The following is a 25,745-nucleotide window of genomic DNA, read 5'->3' on the forward strand; positions in this document are numbered from 1 at the left end:
AACACACCCCACTTTTATAAACAAATGTTCAATAAGCCAATGTTCAATAAAGTCTCTTTTTTTCTTCTTTTCCACGAAAAAATCCTTTTTCTCAACACCCGTACATTCTGATGCCCATATACCTCAAAAAGAAAAAACTTTACATAGTGTCATACCTTTTTAGAAATCAAAACACACGTGCTCTTAACAGTGCACCATGCACTACTTGTGAAAACACTCAAGCAGAAAAAAATAAATAAATAAATAAATATTTTTTTTTTAACTCTCTATGTGAATATCAGCATATATTATTAATATAGGTATCCGTGTCACCAAATCTATGACCAGTGAGACAAATACAAATCACATCCACTATGTGAATCTGTGACACTTATGACACTACAACTTAGTGACACCGCACTTGCAATAAGTGATCAAACACACATCCCCAACCAAAACCGTGATCTCCAACTCCTTGTGTAAGATGGATAATTACCCTCTATAACCACAAACAGGGCTAGATATAGATCTCCTTGGCTGTAGAAATCCATCCAATATTAGGTCCAATAAAGTAATATATCTTCCATTCTCCTCATAAGAAAATCCAAGTTACATATGGTAGATTCAAATAAATGACAGACTTTATTCAACAACTTACATTGCAGTAAGAGTAAAACAGCTTCTCCTCATCAAGGTGTACAAGCAGACAAGCTAGGGAACACTGGCCACATGTTCCCACTTCCAAGATGGCCACGATCGCACTTCCTGTCAATGTTAATGCGTCTGACGTCACGTGTTCCTGATGCATTTCGTCACTTCCGGTGACTTTTTTAAAGGTTGTTTGAAAAAAATCACCGGAAGTGACGAAACGCGTCAGGAACACGTGACGTCAGACGCATTAACATTGACAGGAAGTGCGATCGCGGCCATCTTGGAAGTGGGAACATGTGGCCAGTGTTCCCTAGCTTGTCTGCTTGTACACCTTGATGAGGAGAAGCTGTTTTACTCTTACTGCAATGTAAGTTGTTGAATAAAGTCTGTCATTTATTTGAATCTACCATATGTAACTTGGATTTTCTTATGAGGAGAATGGAAGATATATTACTTTATTGGACCTAATATTGGATGGATTTCTACAGCCAAGGAGATCTATATCTAGCCCTGTTTGTGGTTATAGAGGGTAATTATCCATCTTACACAAGGAGTTGGAGATCACGGTTTTGGTTGGGGATGTGTGTTTGATCACTTATTGCAAGTGCGGTGTCACTAAGTTGTAGTGTCATAAGTGTCACAGATTCACATAGTGGATGTGATTTGTATTTGTCTCACTGGTCATAGATTTGGTGACACGGATACCTATATTAATAATATATGCTGATATTCACATAGAGAGTTAAAAAAAAAATATTTATTTATTTATTTATTTTTTTCTGCTTGAGTGTTTTCACAAGTAGTGCATGGTGCACTGTTAAGAGCACGTGTGTTTTGATTTCTAAAAAGGTATGACACTATGTAAAGTTTTTTCTTTTTGAGGTATATGGGCATCAGAATGTACGGGTGTTGAGAAAAAGGATTTTTTCGTGGAAAAGAAGAAAAAAAGAGACTTTATTGAACATTGGCTTATTGAACATTTGTTTATAAAAGTGGGGTGTGTTTTGAGATTTTGGACTTTTATTTTAGAAAAGTTTTTTTTGATATTATTCCAATAAGAATGTTAATCAAACAGCAGTAATCAACTTTCCTCATACAGTATACAACATTATGAAGCTGCTAGAGAAGTGTGCTTTATATTTGTATACCACAGAGAACAGAGGCTTGGCTACGTGACAGATGTCTTCTCCCACGAGTGAACAAAGATTTTTAAGCCCAGCACCTCACCAGCCCTGATAATGACATCATTACATAGTATGATAACAGGAGAAAGCATAAAGGATTTTCTATTGTACAAGCAAATGCGAATGAAAGCCACACTACATATTACATGGGTCTATTTTTAAATCTTGGCTGGCCATAACCTGAGAACTTTCAACCTGCATCAGATTTCACTGACACGAATTTAGCATTTTGAGGAACAAGAAGGGAGTTTTAAAAGACTAAACACGGATCTACAACATTACAATGCCAGAAGTGAATACATTAAAGTGGTTGTAAACCCTTACATATACCCAGTGAAGTTACTGGCTTCAGGTGATACACAGAGAGTGGTGATAAACAAATCCTCCTACATATGTTGTACCTGTTTATCTACAACAGTCTGTCCCCCACATCCATTCAAAGTGCAGAATTTACACAGGATCTCTCAGCTCTCAAAAGCAGGGGATGGAAAGCTGAAGTTACATCAGTGGGGAGAGCTATTAGAGCTGATTGGAGGGAAGAAAGACACCCCTCTACACAGCACACAGGAAATAACGAGTCTGCCAATCACTGGCTGTGCCTTCCCCTGTCACCATTTTTCTCTTGGTGTCAGGAAAACTCATCAGAAGTGACTCATGCTTATAGCAGAGGAACGAGGCAGTGGACAGCAATGACACTCTCTGGATTGAAACAACCACACACTATAGAGGATGTGCTTTTTTCATATTTCATGTCTGAGGTTTACAACCACTTTAAGTGTATATAGAACATAAAGAACAGATTATACAGAAGCCCTGAGGAAAACTATTTAAAATTTTTGAACTGGATTTTCTACAAAATATACACTGTTTTTACTTAAAGTAAATGGAGGCTACATTTGTTAGAGGTTTTGTGTATTCTGACTTTGAGCACTTGGGAAATACTGTTTTGGGGGAGTATACGAAGGTCAAAAGGTACTGAGCTACCGGCAGCTACACTTCCATGAATTTTACAGGTCTGGTAATGATGCCACAGAGGGTAATGAAAGCAGATTCTCACTACTAGGGATAAGATCATTCGGTCCAAACCTAGGTTCTGGCTGAACTTTGTCATATATATAGCAGTGTTATTTCTAAGCCTTCTATATGTGACAGCTTCATGCTGTCACTGCTTCTTATGGAAACGTGCACCAATTGGAACCAGTGACGTCTCTGGGAATGCCCGACAAAAAGTGGAAATTAGCTGTATCTGAACGCCACAAACTGCAAACTCTACTCAGTTCATTTTTAACATTCAAAGCAAACTCACCCACCCATCCATGTTCTCCATGCTTTATTTTGTTGAGAAATCACTTTGAAAAACACCCTCGTAGAAATTCTAGCCACAGCCTTTTTGAATACAAGCAGATGATGCATCTAGTATTTGCTTTTGCTGTATTCTGCTTAGCTGAAAAAGCCCCTCCTTCAGATGAAGGAAAAAAAAATGCCCATGAAAGCTCAAGGGATTTATGACATAATTTTGGCCCAGGCCAGAAACCAGGAAGCAACTGAATATATAAAAAAAAAAAAGTTTAAAACAAGTGATTATAATACACCTACCTATCTATTTATTAAGACTAGCAGCATAAGGATATAAATAGTTAATGTTTGAGAGAGTTTAGTTCCACTTTAAGCAAAGGAGCGGGGATAGTAGTGACGTCACTAAACAAATATGGCTCATCCTTAGCACTACAGGAACAGGAAGGTAAAGGAAAGACCGATACATGCTGCGACATGCTCTAAAAGGGAAGAGGGAGGATTGGTGGTAAATTTGGGTGATGTTTGGACATACACTTCATCATTAACCAGTGTAGCTATGGTATAGAAATGGCCTATAAAAGGAAAATTTATAAATAAGTATAGGAATTAATAATCAAAATATGGAATGTAAAAGCAAGTAAAAATGAGAAAGTCTTGGCAAAAACTAATTTCAAGTGACTGTTATAAGAATCTAAAAGGTGTACTTCCAGAATATGTTTCTGTTTTCTTTTAAAAGCAACACAGCATACAAAAACACTAGCTTTTATTATTATTATTATACAGGATTTATATAGCGCCAACAGTTTGCTCAACTAATACTGATACTCAGAGGAACAATAGTTTTTGGCTGGAAAAATCCAACCTGGATGATGGACTCCAGAGATTAATCAGCTAGGGACTGTTTATAGATATCTGCACAGATTCCCCCCCAGACTTATGAATGGTTAGATAACTGGTTAGATATCGAACCAGTTACTGACAGTAACTGGTTAGATAAAGGTGGCCATAGATGGATCAAAATTCAGCTGGTTCAGCCAAACTTGGATCCATCAGAAGTCGATTTACTGATCAACTTCTTTTCATCAGCCCTGTCGGCTAAAAGCTGCTTGATCAGTGGCTGCAACCAATGGCTGCAGTGCTGACTGGTGTATTCTAACAGCGGAGGAGTCTCCCCGATGCTTGAATACAATAGTACAGCATGGAGGATACCCCTATCCACCTCGAATATGGATGGGGGAATAGGTTCTGTTTCTTTGTTCAGCCCGCTGGCTGAATTAAAAAAAATGATCCATTTATGGCCAAATTAAGGTACAATTGTTTACATTTTAAGCTGGATAAGCTAATTGTTCCCACCTCAATTAAGCCATTAGAAGTGGTCTGATGAGCTCATCACTCCCCATTTCTGCTGAATCATTCGAAGTTTGAGCTGTGTCTACAGCATGGATATGAGAATCGGATGATTTTCTCTTGTTCAGCACAGAGGTTAAATGAGAGAAAACCTAACCATGTACAGCTGGCTTTAAGCTGGCCATACACTGATCAAAATATGGCTGGTCCAGAAGGGAGAAGACACATTTCGGTAAGTGTGTGGACTCACCAGCCCAACAGAAGTTGACTGTTGTAACTGACTTCTGTCAAAGGGATAGGTTGAAAAATAATCCAAGGACCAGCTAAATTTCAATCAGTGTATGGGCTCCCCAGCTCGACAGAAGGCGATTGTGTAATCGACTTCTTTCAAAGGAACATGTTGAAAAATGTTCCATCAATTAGCAGCTACAGTGGCTATCAGTGTATTCTGACAGATTCCTCCACCTACCTTGATTTGTTTGGATGGAGGAAGCTCATTCCAGCTGAGCGAAAAAAATAAAAAAAAACTAACAGTTTATGGCCAGCTTTAGTCAGAGCAATGGGTACCCTGACCCCATACCCCTTTCTTCTATATAGCTTTATTCAAGGTTTCAGAGACAGTGTCCATAAGAAGACAACTTCTTCCGCTTTAAAAAAACGCTTTGGTGTTGTAGGTATCCTATGTCGTGTGGATATCCTGTCTTGAGAGTTTAAAAAAGTTACTATAAATATTACATTTAGCTCTCACATTTTGCGAATACCGCTCTGCATTTTTCAATTTGGCTGTGTTTAGGGATGTTATAAATAACTGTTCTCTTTTTTTTTTTTTTTTTTACCAGTTATAGAACACAATACTCTTTTAGCCATGATCATAGAACACATTTGCCCTTTAGAAACTGATTCAACAGTTAAATATTCTGCACTTGAAAACGTGACACTTTCACTCTGGAAAAGTAGTTTAATATAGACAATTGTATTGACTTTGTGAGTATAAACATAGTTTTATTAGTCATCCTCCCCATGTTGTACATCCAATACACTCGCCTACTTATACTATCTCAGAACAAAAACAGAACATTTCCAAAAGTGGAAATAATTAGCAGGAAAATTCAGACAATATATGAAAGAACAATTGTCTTAAAACCATCTATACATTCTTGAAGATCAGCAAGGACAAAATTTAGAAGTATAAACAAGCACTTTGTAAAGTCAAAACAATAATGGGTCGTACCATATAAGTGACATTCATACAGTGTATACATTTTCTCTGTAAAAACAAGGAAACCCTGAAAAATAAATGTGGTATTATAACAAAGCATGGTATGGAAAATATACAGAAGACTGGGTGTTTTCTTTGCACTTTTAGTTAATCATCTACTTTCATTTAATTTTAAATGTTCAGTTAAGAGTTCTTAAAACTTATTTGCACTTTTGCAGCAAAACTGAGATAACGCCTACTTTATATGTTACATGTTCTCATTCTCATAGCACAATTTAAAAATATGAAACCTGCTTACAATTTGCTTGTTCTTTTTTGAAAACTCCAAAAGGTGAAGTTTTTCTCTGCTAAAGGGCTGAGGAGTGGATTACATCCAGTGGCATCCATACAGGGGTACTGAAGATGGATTATTTGCTTTATAAAGTTTATTGTGTTACTAGGACATGCGCTTCCCTGGTCTGTTTTTTGTTTAGATTGTCTACAGTCCTTGTTTCGGCAATTCAAGTGATGGCTGCAAAAACCCTGATATAGTGAAGGCTGCAATACTGGTTCGGAGCTTTTTTGGCTGGTCACACCTGAGCGCGAGAGTGGGACTAATGGTGATCTGGTTAATACAAAATGTGATTATTGTGATCGTGATTAAACAGTGGGTAATCATCCAAGGGGGATTGGTCCCACTGAAAATTATACCGATTGTTTAAAATCTTCTTTATGCTATTCAAAATAGAAATCAACATTTTGAAACACTTCATTTCATTGAGGCCTGCAACTGGTTACCAAACTACTTCAAAATGCTGAGTACCTCTAGTATAAGACACAGACATACACAAACTACTATTGCCAAGATTCACATTCTTGAAGTGCAGCATATTTTTTTTTTCAGTCATTAAAAAAAACTCTGCTGAGCCCTATCTGCATGGCTAGAGTTCTTAAAGTCATGTTAACCGCTTACCGACCGCCCTATAGCAGAACTACTGCTACAGGCTAGCAGGGCCGCGCACAATCACACACATGTATATATACATACATACAGTGGGGATCGAAAGTTTGGGCACCCCAGCTAAAAAATTGTATTAATGTGCATAAAGAAGCCAAGGAAAGATGGAAAAATCTCCAAAAGGCATCAAATTACAGATTAGACATTCTTATAATATGTCAACAAAAGTTAGATTTTATTTCCATCATTTACACTTTCAACATAACAGAAAACAAAAAAATGGCGTCTGCAAAAGTTTGGGCACCCTGCAGAGTTAATATCTTGTACTGCCGCCTTTGACAAGTATCACATCTTGTAAACACTTTTTGTAGCCAGCCAAGAGTCTTTCAATTCTTGTTTGAGGTATCTTTGCCCATTCTTCCTTACAAAAGTCTTCCAGTTCTTTGAGATTTCTGGGCTGTCTGTCACGCACTGCCCTTTTAAGGTCTATCCATAGATTTTCAATTATGTTGAGGTAAGGAGATTGTGAAGGCCATGGCAAAACCTTCAGTTTACGCCTCTTGATGTAATCCCCCGTGGATTTCAAGGTGTGTTTAGGATCATTATCCATTTGTAGAAGCCATCCTCTCTTTAACTTCAGCTTTTTCACAGATGGCATCAAGTTACCATCCAAAATTTGCTGAAATTTTATTGAATCCATTTTTCCTTCTACTCGTGAGATGTTCCCTGTGCCACTGGCTGCAACACAACCCCAAAGCATGATTGATCCAACCCCATGCCTAACAGTTGGACGGAGGTTCTTTTCATTAAATTCTGTGCCCCTTCTTCTCCAAACGTACCTTTGCTCATTCCGGCCAAAAAGTTCAATTTTAACCTCATCGGTCCACAGAACTTGTTTCCAAAATGCATCAGGCTTGTCTATATGTTCATTTGCAAAGTTCAAACGATGATTTTTGTGGTGAGGACGTAGAAGAGGTTTTCTTCTGATGACTCTTCCATGAAGACCATATTTGTACAAGTATCTCTTTATAGTGGAATAGTGTACCACAACTCCAGTGTCTGCCAGATCTTTCTGGAGGGATCGTGCAGTCAAACGTGGGTTTTGAATTGTATTTCTCACAATCCTGCAAGCTGTTCTGTCTGATATTTTTCTTGGTCTTCCAGATGTTGCTTTAACTTCCACTGTTCCTGATGACTGCCATTTCTTAATTACATTCCGAACAGAGGATATTGACATCTGAATACGCTTTGCTATCTTCTTATAGCCTTCTCCAGCTTTGTGAGCGTCAACTATTTTCAGTTTCAGTTTTCTAGACAACTGCTTAGAAGAACCCATGGTGCTGATTGTTGGGGCAAGGTCAGATGAGTCTGGGCATTTAAAACCTTTGAGATTGACATCACCTGGTCTTCCCAGACGATGATTGAGAACAATCCATGACACTGGCAGGTCTCAGCTTGGCAAAGGGGGCAGTGCATGCTATAAATTCTGCAGGGTGCCCAAACTTTTGCAGACGCCATTTTTTTGTTTTCTGTTATTTTGAAAGTGTAAATGATGGAAATAAAATTTAACTTTTGTTGACATATTATAAGAATGTCTAATCTGTAATTTGATGCCTTTTGGAGATTTTTCCATCTTTCCTTGGCTTCTTTATGCACATTAATACAAATTTTAAGCCGGGGTGCCCAAACTTTCGATCCCCACTGTATATATATACAAATATATATATATATATATATATATATATATATATATATATATATATATATATACATACATACATATACACACATAGTATATACACACACACACACAAACATGATTTTGCATTTCCAGGTAGGGGGCGCACATGCATGCTGCCCTACCCGCGCCACCATTTGCAGCCACAGCTGTCGATCACCGGGTCCCGGTCGGAGATTACCCAGAGCAATACAAAGCAGCATGCTTACACAGTAAAACACACACAGCACCGGGAGTAAAACAGCACACAGTTTACCCTTTGATCACCCTAGGTGTTAACCCCTTCCTGCCCAGTGTCAGTGCTTTTTATTAGCACTGATCACTGTATTAGTGTCACTGGGGATGTCAGTGGCAGTTGGTTTCCTCCCAGTGTCAGAATGCCAACCGCTATCCTGCTATAAGTTGCTGATCGCCGCCATTACTAGTATTAAAAAAAACAAAAAAAAACAGTATATATACCGCCATTTGTAGACGTAACTTTCACGTAAACCAAATAATTTACATGTATTTGTCTTTTTTGTTAGCAAAGACATGTAGCAGAATACATTTTGGCCTAAATTTATGATGAAATTTGATTGCTTCAATTTTTTTACTGGATGTGTTTTATAGCAAAAAGTAAAAAAAAAAGTTTTTTTTTCACAATTGTCAGTATTTTTTTTGTTTATAGCACAAAAAAAAAATGCAGGGGCAATCAAATACCACATAAATTTGACATAAACTGCATTTGAGTGCAGCGTTGCATAACTGCGCAATTGTCAGTTAAAGTAACAAAGCGCTGTATCACGAAAAATAGCCTGATCAGGAAGGGGGATCAATCCACTGGAGGGCAAGTGGTTAATATCCTCCTAACTTTCCATATAGCATCCAATCCTAGTTGTTACCAAAGTAAAACAAGTGTCGCAAATATCTCTTTGTGGATCCCTTATCCTGTGGTCACAGGACTTTCTGTGCTTGCTCCCAGCCACACTGAAAGACTTGGAGGGGGAGCAAGCAAGACTCGGATGACACATCTAGTACAAATCATCTGAGGAAGTCTGCAAAGTTTTCCTGTGCCCAAACAGTGCTGGTTGGCTCTGTTGTGGTCACCTGTATTTGTTTTTTTATCATCAATTCATCACAAGTTTTGTCCCAATGATTCAAAGTTTTCAAAAGTAGCACTGTCTGTAGTGTCAACAGCAAACTTATCACCACCAATGGCTGTAATATATACAGTTGTGCTCAAAAGCTTGTATACCCTGGCAGAAAACATGACATTTTGGCATTGACAATATGTCTGATCAAGCCAAAAAGTCTTTTATGTAAGGATAGTAATCATATGAAGCCATTATCACATAGTTGTTTGGCTCCTTTTTTTAAATCATAATGAGAACAGAAATCACCTTAATGGCCCACATCAAAAGTGTACATACCCTGGAATGTGTGGCCTTGGTACAGATGCACAAGGCGACACACACACAGGTTAAAATGGCAATTAAAAAGTTAATCTCCCACATCTGTGGCTTCTTAAATTGCAATGAGTGTGTGTACAAATAGTTAATGAGTTTGTTAGCTTTCATGTGGATGCACTGAGCAGGCTAGATACTGAGCCAAGGGGAGCAGAAAAGAACTGTCAAAAGACTTGCGTGACAAAGTAATGGAATTTTATAAAGATAGAAAAGGGTATAAAAAGATATTCAAAGCCTCAAATATGCCAGTCAGTACAGTTCAATCACTTATTAAGAAGTGGAAAATTCAGGGATCTCTTGATACCAAGCCAAAGGTCAGGTAGACCAAGAAAGATTGCAGCCACAACTGCAAGAAGAATTTTTTTGGGATACAAATTAAACCTCAGGGGAAATACAGGCTGCTCTGGAAAACAACGGTGTGGTTGTTTCAAGGAGCACAATCCGACGATACTTGAACAAAAATGAGCTGCATGGTCAAGTTGCCAGAAAGAAGCCTTTACTGCACCAATGCCACAAAAAAGCCTGGTTACAATATGCCCAACAACACCTTGACACACCTCACAGCTTCTGGCACACTGGAGTGACAAGACCAAAATATAGCTTTATGGTCACAACCATAAGTGCTGTATTGGAGAGGGGTCAACAATGACAAGAATATCATCACCACTGTAAAGCATGGTGGCGGCTCATTGTTGTTTTGGGGGGGTGAGCTCTAAAGGCATGGGGATCTTATGAAAATTGATAGCAAGATGAATGCAGCATGATATTAGAAAATACTGGCAGACAATTTGCATTTTTTTGCATGAAAGCTGCGCATGGGATGCTATTGGGCTTTCCAGCACAAAAATGACCTTAAGAACAAGGCTAAATTGACCCTCCAGTGGTTACAGCAGAAAAAGGTGAACTTTCTGGAGTGGTCATCACAGTCCCATGAGCTTAATATCAACAAGCCAAGACAACCAAAGACTTTGCTTGACTTGGAAGCATGTTGCCAAGATGAATAGGTAGCTATGCCACCTGCAAGAATTCAAAACCTCAGACAACTAATACAAAATACAGCACATTGTCATTGAAACTAAAGGGGGCAATACACAATATTAAGAACGAATGCTACGCAGACTTCTGAACAGGGGTAATTTTATTTGTTCACTTGTTTCCAAGTTTTGTTTTATGATTGTGCCATTCTGTTGTGACCTACAGCTAAATATGAATCCCATAAGAAATAAAAGTAATGTGTTTTGCCTGCTCACTCCTGTTTTCTTTAAAAATGGTACATACTATTACTAATTCTCCAAGGGTATGCAAACGTTGGAGCACAACTGTAAATTATATTGATGGCCTTGGTTACTGTTATATTATATTGTTATATTAGCCAATAAAGATTCCAGCTTTCAGTAAATTAGCCCAACTTTTTTTGTATGTTTTAAAACCCTGTCTAATGTAAGTGATTTTATTGGCCACTAATGGACTTGGACAGGAATGGGTTGGAATGAAAGCGCCACAAACCATAAATTACAGGCTGATTTATGAAAAAGAGACATTCATAATATTAATCAGTGCATATTTACATTTTTCAGAAAATCATGAGGACGGTGATTTTCTGAAAAGAGAGATAAGTGACGTTTTCAAACACAGCTAAACATGTCTAGGAATCCTATAAAAATGTTACTTTTCATGTTTACTTGACATGCGCCTTTAAATTTATGAAGCTCTTTACTGCTTTGCACTTACCCAGTCCTGAACTGTAAGATGAAAGTACATGTTACTGCTGGGTGGTCCAAGGTACAAAACATACAATAAAACACAAAATATGCAGAACCTAACTAAGCGATGTGTGTATAAAGCCTGTCTGGTGTCAAAGCAGTGGGTGTTCTGCTCAATCAGACATAAGTTTTGTGTAAAATTTCCTCAGTTGAATATCACACAATGATATTTAAGCACGCAGCAAGACGCAAATGAACAGGGAAAAAAAATCAAATTCATAAGTAAACCTGTCACCAACACAGACTGAGCATATGGTAAGAACTGCATAAGCAGGGGTTAATTTCTGTGAAACCATGTGTTAGAACTGTAGAAACAAAAGAATACACAACTGATGTTATGTTTCAATTAGAACCAAGGGCAAAACTTTTTTTTTACTTTGGATAGAGCAATGGAGGGTTATGATACTTGTGTTGATTTTTTTGCCATATGTGTTCCATTGAGATTTTTCTTCACATCCTGTTTCATAGCCAAGAAGAAATCCATCCAACATGAAGCTATCCCCCCTGGTTGGATCACCAGAACTAGACCCCATTCTCCCACTGTTACTGTTCTAGGAACAACACAAATTCTGGGATTTTCTTTCACTTTTAAACAATTAGAGAAGATGAATCTCCCCAATGGGGGCACAGGAAGAAATAAAAATATGACAGATGTTCTAATCCCTCTCCACTTTATATGAAACAAAAAAGTTTTGCCTTTACTTATACTTTAGATTTCATTTTTTTTTCTATAAATGCTGACCACGACCCCCCCCCCCCCAGCCTTTTTATTGGCTAACAAGGCAACTCATCACATTTAAAGTCCATTAAGGATGAGGCTCATAAGTCAGGATGAAAGAGTCAAGTTTGACTTCACCTATTGAATAAGAGCACTTACTGACACTCAAGCATATTCTTCAATGATTCTTTATAAAAAAAATATATATATAATTTCTCTAACGCGTTTCTGCCTACATAGCCGTCTTCATAGCTCACTTCACTTATTATTTTAACGTGCAATTTTCAAATAATGTAACCCATGCTTTTCAATTTTGTTGTGTCATATGCAGTCTAAAATGTACAAATTTGTGAAGGCTATACTGGAAATGGTCGCCATCATATTGCTTTGCAGCAATGGGTCATGGGTGTAAATCCACCAGGGATACGTTTGGCATGAAGTTTGTATGTTGTCTCTGTGTTGAAGGCAAACCAGGTTTTCTTTCCCTATTCCAAGCATCATATAAATTCCTATCCTTTGCTGTCCTGCAACTCCATCTAGCTGCTGGAATTGAGTAAAAAAAAAAATCCCTGCATATGTTCAGAGGGCCCTCTCTCTGCCCTCAAGAGATAGTGTTGGTCCCATTACCATGTACCAATGCTGTCACATGACAGAAAGGGAAGTGAACCACAAGATCCTCCTCAATACTTGGAAGTACTGGGTATTCTCATCATTCCTGGCATCTGAATGGATAAAGCTCAGGACTGCTTTAAAGCGGTTCTCCAGCCTCCTAAAGTCAGCAGTTACAAAAACTGTAGCTGCTGACTATTAAAAAAAAACAGTCGTTCACCTGTTCCATGATCCAGCGATGCACTCTCCACAGCCATTCTTTCCAGCGGAGTACTGTCCCAGGCTCTGGCATCATAACTGTGGGCAACCAGTTGTGACAGCTTGTGGCTTCACAGCTGGGTGCCCACTGCACATGCATGAGTAGTGTCGCACATTGTGACAGGTCCCAGAAGACTGCCGGGAGGGAGAGGAGAACTTCAGCTTCTGATTGACTAGGCCAAGAGTCTCCAAACTATGGCCCTCCAGCTGTTGAAGTACTACAAGTTTCATCATGCCTCTGCCTTTGGGAGTCTTGCCTGTGGCTGTCAGAGTCTTGCAAAGCCTCATGAGACTTGCAGTTCCTCAACACCTGAATGGCCATAGTTAGAAGACTCCTGGACTAGGCGGTCAGAGCAGAAGTGGGAGCGGGTACATGTCAAAATCGGGTACCCGCTCCCCCCTTCTCCCCAAAAGCTCCCATTTCTTTACAAGATGTGGGGGAGCAGACCTTAAAGCGGAACTTCCCCTTTTGGATGGAGCTCCGCTTTAATGCGTTCTATTTTGTTTCTACACTCCAGTCTGGCAGCTTTCATTGTTAACTTTCCTGACTCAATAGGATGGCAAGAAGAACCTGTCTGTTGTGTTGTAACAAGAAAATGTGTATGTAGAAGGAAAATAATCTGATTCTTGGAAACTCACCGAATAGCCCTCAGTTTTTTTCTGACACCACTTGAGCAACGCATTTCTCTTGGAGCCTCCATATTCTCTGGCTAAGGCAGCTAAGGGATCTTTCCTTTCCACACTGTGAAAACAGGTAAGGAAACATATTTTGTTTAGCTATCAATGCAATCATTACAAATCTCCACCTATCTTTATATAAAATCTCTCAAACTTGCATTACATGCAGTTAATGATATAGAACATCAAGCACACACTACAGTATGAGCCCAATGGTTCCCATTTCAAAAAACTTTGACACAACACCAATGGAATCATTACCATCACATAATGTTCTGTTTATTAAAAGAAAATTGTTAGAATGTGTCAGCATTCACACAGCCTTTACGAATAATTCCCTATAGTTTGTCTAAAATGTTTATTTCCCCTGATCATCAGCTCCATCTAGTGAACATAATACATAAATATAGAACTAGGGCCACTAGATGGAGCTAACAGCCATAGGAAATAAACATTAGGGGAGAAATGATGGGAAATATTCATGACTGCTGTGTGAAAACATCAACAAATTTATTTCTATATAAATAGACCCCATTGTGATCAGTACTAAAAAAGATTATTGGACTACAATTTTACATAAGGCATTTTTGTGCATTACAGGTGTTTTGACTAAAGTTTAACATGCACCAAATTTAAAATTAAAATTATCCAGGGTCAGAGTGAGAGAATTTGATGAATAATATCTGTATTTTGTATACTTTTTATTTTTTCCTGAAAACTCCTGTCCCAGTGAAACCTGTTCTCCCAATTTCTTGTCCTGTATTACAGGAGGAAAATGAGAGCTAATCTCCCCAGTGATCACAACCCGTCCTCCTCTATTGGAACCAAAAAATATCTGAATGAAGCTGATATTTAAGACAAGAAATAAAGATATATTATTATTATACAGGATTTATATAGCACCAACAGTTTGCTCAGCGCTTTACAATAAACCGAGAGACAATACAGCAACAATACAGTTCAATACAAGAGGGTTAGGAGCTTACAATCTAAGAATTAGAATAGTAAAATCAATAATTACATCCCATATAGTTATTCTGCTAGTTTGAGTTCTGTTGTGCATGGCATTACAAATGGCTGATATAAAGATGCATTCAGGCACATCCAATAGCTGCATTTAATACATTTAATTATTAAAGATAATAAAAACTGAGCTTCAAAATGAGCTAAAAATAGAATATTTAAAGCAGTTATTTATTCATGAAGGAAGCAGCGTGTAAAACAATGTTAGTTTGCAGTGGAGAAAAATGAACACAAAGTTATTGTTACCTTCACAGCTTGCGATATGTGTGAAGATATCCCACTGACTTCTTCCTCTCTCTGCTGTTGTGACCCCCTCCAAAGTGAAAGCAGCAGAATGTAGAGGAGATTGCCTGGATAGTTAGATCTTTGTAGACTCTCACCCCCCAAAAAAAACTTTTGAGTAAAGTTCTTCTATAAACTGTCCCTTAAAATGTTACTAAACCCACAACAGTACACTCAGTCTGTACATGAAGTAAAGCATGCTTGTTATACGCACTGTGGAACCTAAGGTGTTAATCTTCTGCATTGTGTAAAAAGGCCATTTGATCCTGTTTTCTCCGACCCCTCTACTTGTTCAAATATCCACCTGATAGGACAACTGAACCAGTAGCCACATGTACATGCTCAATTTGCTGTGTATTGCTAGAGGTTTTTTTTCTTGGGGGAGTGCATGTGATCAGCACAGAGCCAATCAGCACTGTTCAGATAGAGGGTCAGGGGTTTGCATCCTTCTAGAGCAAAAAGAAAACTCCTCCTACAAGCTTTAACCAGTGCTCAGCTGAAGTCACAAGACTGCTGTAACTGCTGATGAGAAAAGGTATTTAGCAGTTTAGATTTACTAAAATAATTGCATTTCCATGTTCTGTGTACTGTGGGAGACCAAATATAGTGAATTCAGGGTCCAGGGTTTAGGAACACTTGAAATTGATATTTTACATTAAAGCGTCATGCACACTCAGCACTAAAAACGGTGCTTTTAGTGGCATCTGGCATTTTCTTCTATCTCTAAAAGCCCCTCCATGTTGACCTATGGGTCCATGCACATTTAGAGGCTGAAAAAAATCCCACTGCCAGCACATCCAGGAGCAGCAGCATTTTGGCAGAAAAAAATGCTTGAAGCGTGTACACACGTCTAAATGTACATTAACATTAGGCACGTCAAGCACTTGAGCGTTAATTCATTTCAATGGCCAGAATAAATTATTATTCTGACCAATTAAATAAATGAACGCTCAAGGGCTTAACGCACTTGAACGTGTTTAGATGTGTGTCAAGCGTTTTTTGCTGCAGCAAAAATTTAAGGCATTTAGGATTGCTGGGCAAAGGCCCTATGTGCATGAGCCCTAAAGATTGTTTATCATTATGAGAATAGTCTGAACCAAATAGGAATTCAAACGGACGTTCTGGAAAGTGCTAAAATTACATCTATGGATTGACAGTTGTCTCTGAACCCATAACTGCCTGAGGTGTTCATAATATATTGCAAAGTCATCTAACATCCTAATACATATTAATTTTCTCAGCAGGCATAAAAACTAGCATTTTCCTTGGGCAGGCATTAATAAAGATTCGATTAGATATTAGCCTGAATGAGGCACTGACTGATCTAATTATAAGGAGACATAGATAAAATGATCTTTTCAGGAAGCATTATCTTGTCTTCTGCAGATGTTGAAAAAGGGAGTGGAAAAATAAGAGAGATATAGGCAGGAAAATAAAAAAGCAGCCAGAGTTTAAATGGAAGCCACAATCAGGAAAATGTATTTTCTCGAAAATGATATTCCAGCTTAAGGGTACATATTTGAGGGCAGAGTCTCCAACTGGATGGCTATATCCTAAGAAGGTAGTTGTACAGGCAGGATAGTGATAGTGGGAACAGTAGTGTGGCAGGCACAGAGGTGAGAGTGGAGGGGGAAGAATGAGGATTAGGTGTGGTGATAGCAGGGGGTTGGTGTGCAGGGACAGTGGTCAGAGCAGAGGGTGATGGTGATAGCAGGGGTGGGGGGGTTGCTGCCTGTATGCATGATAGTGAGAGTGAGGCTGAGGTGGAGGATGGGGGTTTGGCACAATTGTGATAGTTGAGGCAAGGGTGCAGGCAGGTATGCTGGTGAATTGGGAATTATGGGAGTGGGTGCCTGCAGGTTCCACAGTGAGAGGAGGGGTAGGATGGGGTTCTGATGTGGTGGAAGGGGCCTGAAATTGCAGGGATGAGAGCAGTGTGGGAAGATGAGGATCAAGCATGGTTGTAAGCAAGGATGCAAGGTCATAGGTCATGCAGGTGAGGTGGTGATGCTGGGAGGTAGCCCTCAGGTGTGGTGGTAAAATTTGAGGCTGGGGCATAAGCAGAGGCTGAAGTGCTGAGCGGGTGAGCAATTGATGTCAGCAGTGGATGAGGTGTCTGGGCAGGAATGGAATTTCAGAAGCGGGTAAGACAACTGGGGAGGAATGAATATTTGTGGTGGGTGAGATGAATAGGTGGGATGGATTTCAATGGTGGATAAGATGGCCATGTAGGAATAGATGTCAGCAGTGGATGAGTTTTTCAGGCAGGGATTGAGGTTTGTAGCAGGTGAGGCATCGGGCCATAGAGGGATAGATGGGTAATGGTGTGTAATGTACAGTGCTAAGAGTAGGGGAGGGTGTAGATTGGGCATGGTGGTGATGGGGGATGGCGGTCAGCCACAATGATATCTGGTGGGAAAGGGGTCCAGTATGGTTAGAAGTGCAGTCAGGGAAGATGGGGGTCAGGAGATATAGTAAGAGGGGTAGGAGTGATGTGCAGAGTTGACTCATGTGGATACACAGATGTGGTGGTGAGAGCATGGAGGGTGGAAGGATGTTAAGATGCAGTGGCAGGAAAGGGTAGTTGTGTGTAGATGTGATGGTGAGAGCAGGGGTGTAAGATAAGGTTTGTAAGGCAGCCATAGATGACTGGGGTAGAATGGATGTCAGTGGTGGGTGAAGCTTCCAGCCAAGGAAGAATCCATAGATTTGTAGGAGATATGGCACGAAGATTGATTGTCTGGTACGATGGCAAGAGTGGGATGTGACATGCAGGTGTAGTGGTGAAAGCATGAAAGCATGAAGGCGGTATGTAGAGTATGAAGATGGAGATGATGTGTACTGGAAAAAGTGAGGTGAGGGATGGGAGGGGTCATGCAGGTGCGGTGGTGAGGAATGGGGTTAGTCGTTAGGCATGATGGTGATGATGGGAGAGGGCATGGGGGTGCTTTGCCCTCCAAGTGTGGTGGTGATTGTGGGGGCATGGTCTACAGTCAGTGTGGTGATAGCATGGGGTTGGCTGGGAGGTCAGGAACGGTGTTCAGGCGCAGAGTGGAGGAATATATGCAGGTGTGGTATTACAAGCAAGGGAGATGTGAAATGTGGTGAGGATAAGGAGAGCTTGTGAAAATGCCTCTCTGTTCTCTGCCCAGTCTGCCATGAAGGTATGTGACCAGGGCGGTTGAGTAAAGTGTGGGGACAGGGAAAGGAGTGAAGGCAGTGCTGAAAGGAAAGGGGGGCATGTGTGGGCTGGTATTTGGTGTGTGGAGGTGGCCAAAAGTAGAGGGATTTGTGAAAGCATCTGAGGGTCTCACACAGAGGAAGAAATCCCTACTGGAAGCAATATCTTTCAGTGGCAAAACAGAAGTAGGATTTATTAAGGATGGAAATAGCCACCAGCAAAAGGTACTTTATGTCCACTAAAAATGGACCTATAGTGTAAATGTAGCACACATTAAATTTGCATAATATGATAAAATTATAATGTAAGATCAAATGCCTAATCTTTTCCTTTGATCGGTATAATCTGTATCTTGGTGGTTGGATGAAGCATGAATAAAATGTAACACTGTGCATTGTTACTGTAACACACATCCAAGACTATATATATATATCTATATCTATCTCTATATATCTATCTATCTATCTATCTATCTATCTATATATATATATATATATATATATATATATATATATATATATCTCAGTGTTTTAGTCATTAACACAACACAAAGATGGTACAGGCAGCTAGTTGTGAACAGAGCATTTACTAACCTGTAACCACATCCTGGCACAGTGCAGACAGCAGGTATACAGGGAGATCTATGGCCAGGTTAGCCCAAGATTTAAATGATGCCCTATTGTGTGAATGTCAAAGTGACAAATGTCTAAATTGTTTTAAACACTGAGCACACCAGGGGAGAGAGCTGAACAAATATTGGATAGAACACATTTTATGTCAAACTAAAGTTCCTAAACCTTTTCGCATTATGTTAACATGATTGACTGTAAAGTTGGATATGCCCTAAATACAGTAGAGGAGAAGAAAGTGACAGAACGTAGGCTATTGAGTGGAGTTTCCTTTGCGTCACAAGCCTTGGGAAGCAAGCTCTTATTGGGAAGGAATTAAGTTCAAGTACAATGTGTTAAGTTAAAGGTGCTTCAAGTCCATATATCCCTGGGGAGGAAATCTCTGCTTGACACAAAACAAATTACATTATTTATTTGGCAAGGTCAGAAGTTTGAGCAGAAATAAAAATGAGTCTTCACTTCCATCGTGTACCAACAAACCCCAAGACACAGGCAGAATTGAAGGAAATATATCCCGGCTTTCTGAGATTCCACTGAACCTCTGGTGTACCATCAAATGTTGTCCAGCTGGACAAAGTGATCATATTTCCCTGTGGGCAGGATATAGCTCCATGGAAGATGAACAGCTCTGTCATGTATACAGTTAACTGCCTTTTGGCTCTCCATCGAACAAACTTTAAACTCAAAAACCTACACATCATTCTTTAGGCTTAAATAATTGTGTCACAAGAGGACGATGTTTGACAAAAAAAATAACCAAACTAGTTTAACCACTTCAATACTGGTTACTTTCACCTCCTTCTTGCCCAGGTCAATCTTCAGATTTCAGCACTGTCACATTTTGAATGACAATTACTAATCATGCAACACTGTACCCAAATTAAATTTTTATCTTTTTTTGTTTGCCACATAGAGCTTTCTTTTGGTGGTATTTAATCAACTCTTTTTTTTTTTCTATATAAATGAAAGATGACCAAACATTTAAAAAAGAAAAATAAACACATTTTTCTTAGTTCCCGTTATAAAATTTTGTAGTTTTTCTTTAGGCCAAAATGTATTCTGCTACATTTCTTTGGTAAAATATATATCCCAGACCAGTGTTTATTATTTAGTCTGCCTGAAAGTTATAGTCTATAAGCTATGGTATACAGTTGTGTTCAAAATAATAGCAGTGCGTTGAAAAAAGTGAATAAAGCTCAAAATCCTTCTAATAGCTTTTATTTCCATACACACAAATGCATTGGGAACACTACACATTCTATTCCAAATCAAAAGAAAAATATATCAAATTTGTGTTGTTCCTCTAAAACAATTGAAGAAAAGTGAATATTAGACTGTTTAAAAAAAATAGCAGTGTTTGTATTCTTCTTTACAAACTCAAACAATCACTATATAAACTGAAAAATGTTTGAAGATTTTGCTTTCCTTTGAATCACTTAATGAATATTTAGTTGTATAAGCACTGTTTCTGAGAACTGCTGTACATCTGTGTTGCATGGAGTCAACCAACTTCTGGCATCTGTGAACAGGTATTCCAGCCCAGGATGATTGGACTACATTCCACAGTTCTTCTCTATTTCTTGGTTTTGCCTCAGAAACTGCATTTTTGATGTCACCCCACAAGTTTTCTATTGGATTAAGATCTGGGGATTGGGCTGGCCACTCCATAACATCAATCTTGTTGGTCTGGAACCAAGATGTTGCACGTTTACTGGTGTGTTTGGGGTCATTGTCTTGTTGGAACACCCATTTCAAGGGCATTTCCTCTTCAGCATAAGGCAGCATGACCTCTTCAAGTATTCTGATGTATTCAAACTGATCCATGATCCCTGGTATGCGATAAATAGGCCCAACACCGTAGTATGAGAAACATCCCCATATCATGATGCTTGCGCAACCATGCTTCACTGTCTTCACAGTGTACTGTGGCTTGAATTCAGTGTTTGGGGTCGTCTGACAAACTGTCTCCGGCCACTAGACCCAAAAAGAACAATCTTACTTTCATCAGTGCACAAAATGTTGCGCCATTTCTCTTTAGGCCAGTCAATGTGCTCTTTGGCAAATTGTAACCTCTTCAGCACATCTTTTTTTCAACAGTGGGACTTTGCGGGGGCTTCTTGCAGATAGCTTGGCTTCACATAGGCGTCTTCTAATTGTAACAGTACTCACAGGTAACTTTAGACCTTCTTTGATCTTCCTGGAGCTGATTGTTGGCTGAGTCCTTGCCATTTTGGCTATTCTTCTATCCATTCGGATGGTAGTTTTTCGCTTTCTTCCACGTCTTTCAGGTTTTGGTTGCCATTTTAAAGCATTTGCGATCATTTTAGCTGAGCAGCCTATCATTTTCTGCACTTCTTTATATGTTTTCCCCTCTCCAATCAACTTTTTAATCAAGGTACGCTGTTCTTCTGAACAATGTCTGGAACGACCCATTTGTCTCAGAATTTCAGAGAGAAATGCACTGTAACCAGCATGTACATTTGCTGCCTTCCTTCCTTAAATAAGGGCAATAATTGCCACCTGTTTTTCAAAGAATGAATGACCTCACTAATAGAACTCCACACTGCTATTATTTTGAACATGCCCCTTTCAATTAGTGATTCAATTACACAGAATCAGCAGTATGCATGTCATGACTGTTGGGTCTGTTGGATTTCTATTACTCTACTACACCTGCTAGTAAATTATTTGCCATGTAGAAATATCATTTCTATCAAAAACAGTGATTGATCAGGTTAGTGATGTCTGACTGCTATTATTTTGAACACAACTGTATATATTTGGAAATTGATAATTCATGTACCAACGGCCTCTCTCAATTCTTGAGGCCATAAAATGCCAGGATAGTACATATACCCCCAAAATGACCCCTTTTTGCAAAGTAGAGAGTTCAAGGTATTTAGTAAGAGGCTTGAGGAGTTTTTCGAAGTTGTACTTTTTTGAGTAAAATATATGTTTTCTTTTTTTTTTTTACACTGCACTGCTCTGTGGAGGTGATCAGTATTTTTTCTGTTTTACATTATGATTGTTTAGAACAGTAATAATCACTGTTATAAGCAATAATTTTAATTTTTTAATACAAATAGTGATAGCTGTGATTGGCCGCAGCTATAACATGTTACATATGCACTGCACCTTGTGATCACTGACCAATCACAGACATCACAATAGTACACAATGAATGGCTATGAATTGTGTACATTTATAAAAGTGAAGACTTGTGAACTGCTATACGAGTAATAATATGTCCAAAATGCTAATTGTGAATTGCCTGCACCTAACACATACTCATACTAATGTGTCAAATCATTCCCCCTGATGAAGCCACGTGACCGGTGGCGTAACACGTAGGGGAGGGGCTTTGACGTCATGACGCTCGGTGGTTCCATACTAACACCAGTTGGTAATTTTGGGATTTTCACCTCTGCCAGAACTCAGGAGGATACATTTTTTTGCACAAAGCAGTTTGTATTCAGTTATCATGTGAGTTCATTACCTTTATTAATAAAATGTTTTTAAAGGATAAAACAATATGATTTGATTATTCCTTTATATAAACCACCGTGGAAGGAGAGCCTATCGATCAAGTGAAGGGGGATCCCATTCAGCAGGATACTATTCCATCCACATTTTGGTCCAATTAAAAGGGACACAAGCGTTATATGACCTCGCTTAACGGTTTGGTCATATTTTTGAGGTGAGAGCACGACCGGTGGGGGAACACACAATTTTGAGTTATTTCACACAGGAGATGAATTAAGAAGCACTGGATATTTATTTCATTTAACGTGAACACGTATTTCTGAAGAAGTATATATGGACTTTTTTTGCCATGTATATGGACATTGCTTTTGACTATGGTTATTGATATTGGTTTATATATTTTTATGGCACTTATTAATAGAAGAACATGGATATAGTCATCATTTGATATTAGCACTATTGAGTGAAGTGCAGCACATTTTTGTAATTTACCATTGTGTACATTTGACGTGTGATAGCTGGGATTGGTCACAGCGATCACAGGGTACCGGGGCAAGCCCGGTACAATGATCTGGCATCGCTAAATTATTACACTGTGAATGAGCTACTGCTGGTAGATTTGTTCAATCAGAAGTAGGGATACACATAAATACACATAACTTATGTGTTTTGGTGCTGTATCCCAAAAAAAACTAACTATACTTCAGCTTCAGTGTTTGTACTGTAAACCCTAACAATGAACTTTTATTTATTTGCTCCTTTTGAGCTATTAAACATACCACTGTTAAATATACCATTAAATGCGTTTTAAAAAATGTGTTTGATAAATACAAAAAATGCCTGGTGACCCTGTCAGAAATTCAGAGCTTTCCTGTTCATTTTTATTTTGTTAACTGAAGGAGTCTAATCAGTCTCCCTAGTTTTTATCTTGCACCATAAAACAATTCATCCCTATGCTGCGGCAATGGCGAAAGGGGTAGGGATTCTGTAATTTCAAAAAAGACAACTGAGCAGGGGATTTGTTGCAATTTCAATCCCAAACGAGCACTGGGGGTAATGTATTAAAGCATTTGCAACACTTTTCTGACAACATTAGTCCATTAAAGTCTTACATTTAATTTGCATTTCAACACTTTTGTTAACAGTTCCGGCAGTATGACAGATTCAGATTTAGCTTTCGATTTGCATCACTTTCACATTGGGGGAAATGTATTAAAACTGGTGCACACGGAATCTGGTGCAGCTGTGCATAGTAACCAATCAGCTTCTAACTTCAGCTTGTTCAATTGATCTTTGACAATAAAACCTGGATGCTGATTGCTTGCTATGCACAGCTGCACAGATGCTGTGCACCAGTTTTAGTAAATCTCCCCCTTTGTCTTGCTATGGCTGTGACAAAAAAAAAAAAAAAAGAAAGAGTGTATGTCGCAGTTTATGGACTCCAGGAGCTCTGTTGTCAGCCCACACAAGGAAATTAGGAACTAAAGTCAACCATAGAGGAGTAGAAAACCAAACGCTCTGTCGATCGAAAAACGAAAATAGCTTATGTGATCATTAGTTTCTTTTTTTTTTTTTTTTTAGAAAACCATGAGTATGTTGGGCACACTAAAGATTTGAAATGCAAACAATTCGACAACAGACATGAATTTTCATTCAGTTTTTGACTCATCTATGGCCAGCTTGAGTTCAATTCTGGCAAATCAACAAGTTGGTCTTTTCTTTGTGTTTAAAGAGTCTTTAAAGGAACAGAACTCAATGAAAAATGTGACTGTACTGCATGAGTATGTTGGGCACACTAAAGATTTGAAAAGCGAACAATTCGACAACTGACATGAATTCTCGTTCAGTTTTTGACTCATCTATGGCCAGCTTGAGTTAAATTCTGGCAAATCAACAAGTTGTTTCCTTTTTGTATTTAAAGAGTCTTTAAAGGAACAGAACTTGTTGAAAAATGTAACTGTACTGTATGTATATAAATATATATATACACACACATACACATATACAGTATGCTTTTGCCTACACACACACACACGTACATATATACTTTTGGCCTGACATACACTAACAAAAACATTCAAGAAACCACCCAACATTCTATTAAACTCTAAAAAGGCATTTCTCTTCTCCCCCCCCCCCGAGGAGGAGGTGAGCAGAGGAGGTGAGCAGCTTTTGAGAGGCACTGGGCAAGCGCCAAGTGACCTATGAGAAATCTCTTTCAGACTCCCTTAGTGTACTGCACATCCATCAAATCCAGAAAAGATCTGGGTTCTAACTCTTTGGGAAATACACAGCATCTTTGGGAACCATGGAGATTTGGTTGAGTTTCCAGGAGAATACCCTGAATATCGAATGACTCTGATGTTTCCAGGTGATTTGATATCTCTGTCAATTTTCTTTTGGCTGTAAAATAAATCAAGTTTTTAATGTCCAACAGTTTTTGTTCGGTTATCCAGGCTAGCCTTTTTCCTAGGGGTGCCTTCAGGGTTGCCTTGGCAAAATGTCTAAAAATTTCCCAAAAATTGTATAAAAGCCAACGGGTGGATCAAGCCTGCTTTTGAGTTACACAAAGCCAAAAGGTTTAAAGGTTTTCAATGTGCACCACAACAACCTTCTAACTGCCGGCATCGTAACAACCAAAGACATCATTGGCTGATAAGGAGGATGTTGGGCACCTGGACAACATCTTTGTTTGCCTCTCCCCTACCCCTCTCCAGCACTGGAGTCACATTAGCTGAGTGAAAGAGAGAAACATTGGAATAAAAGTCATTACCAGAATTCAATGGTGTATTTGCTTTGGAAGAATACATCTCTAACGTTGGGTATCTTACGCGTGTGGATGTTGCTGCATTATGTAAGACTGTTGGTTTAGTTTTAAAAATTTTAGAATGGGGTGCCTCGATTTTAGAATGGGGTGCAGAATTTTAAAGGGTGCCTTTGTGCAGAATTTAAAAGGGTTCCTTGACTGAAAAAAGTTTGAGAAACACTGATCCAGGCGACCACCTCCTCATTTTCCTTCTCTAGTATAACATGACTTGTTACCATTCCACACCATTCTTCCTGCTACCTCATATAAAGCTGACCAAACACTGGTATATTCACTGAAGAATCTCATCAGTACATTCAATAATGCCATCAGAGACTTGCCGAATTGCATTAATAAATGCTTCAAATTTTTGTCCGCTTATAACATTCGATTTTGGAATGAATAGAATTTCCTGAACAAAAACTACCATCACAGCTTCATTTTTTCAAGACACTTTTTTCATCCAGCTCCTTTGATTTTTCGTGTCACTATAACTGAAATCAATCAATTTGACCCCAA

General features: G+C 38.9%; 1 protein-coding gene across 3 annotated transcripts in view; it reads right to left on the minus strand.

Moving 5' to 3' along the window:
* The window catches only part of SPECC1 (sperm antigen with calponin homology and coiled-coil domains 1), a 490,294-nt gene that overhangs the window by 70,300 nt on the left and 394,249 nt on the right, over positions 1–25,745 (minus strand). For all 3 annotated transcript variants that reach the window (XM_089685735.1, XM_089685734.1, XM_089685737.1), the window contains one exon: positions 13,784–13,886. In XM_089685735.1, the coding sequence (XP_089541861.1) occupies positions 13,784–13,886 (103 nt within the window). The remainder of the gene's footprint in view (positions 1–13,783; positions 13,887–25,745) is intronic.

This window comes from Staurois parvus, unplaced genomic scaffold, assembly GCF_062004578.1.
Source record: "Staurois parvus isolate SC_StPar_1 unplaced genomic scaffold, SC_StPar_1.0 ptg000382l, whole genome shotgun sequence".
NCBI lineage: Eukaryota > Metazoa > Chordata > Amphibia > Anura > Ranidae > Staurois > Staurois parvus.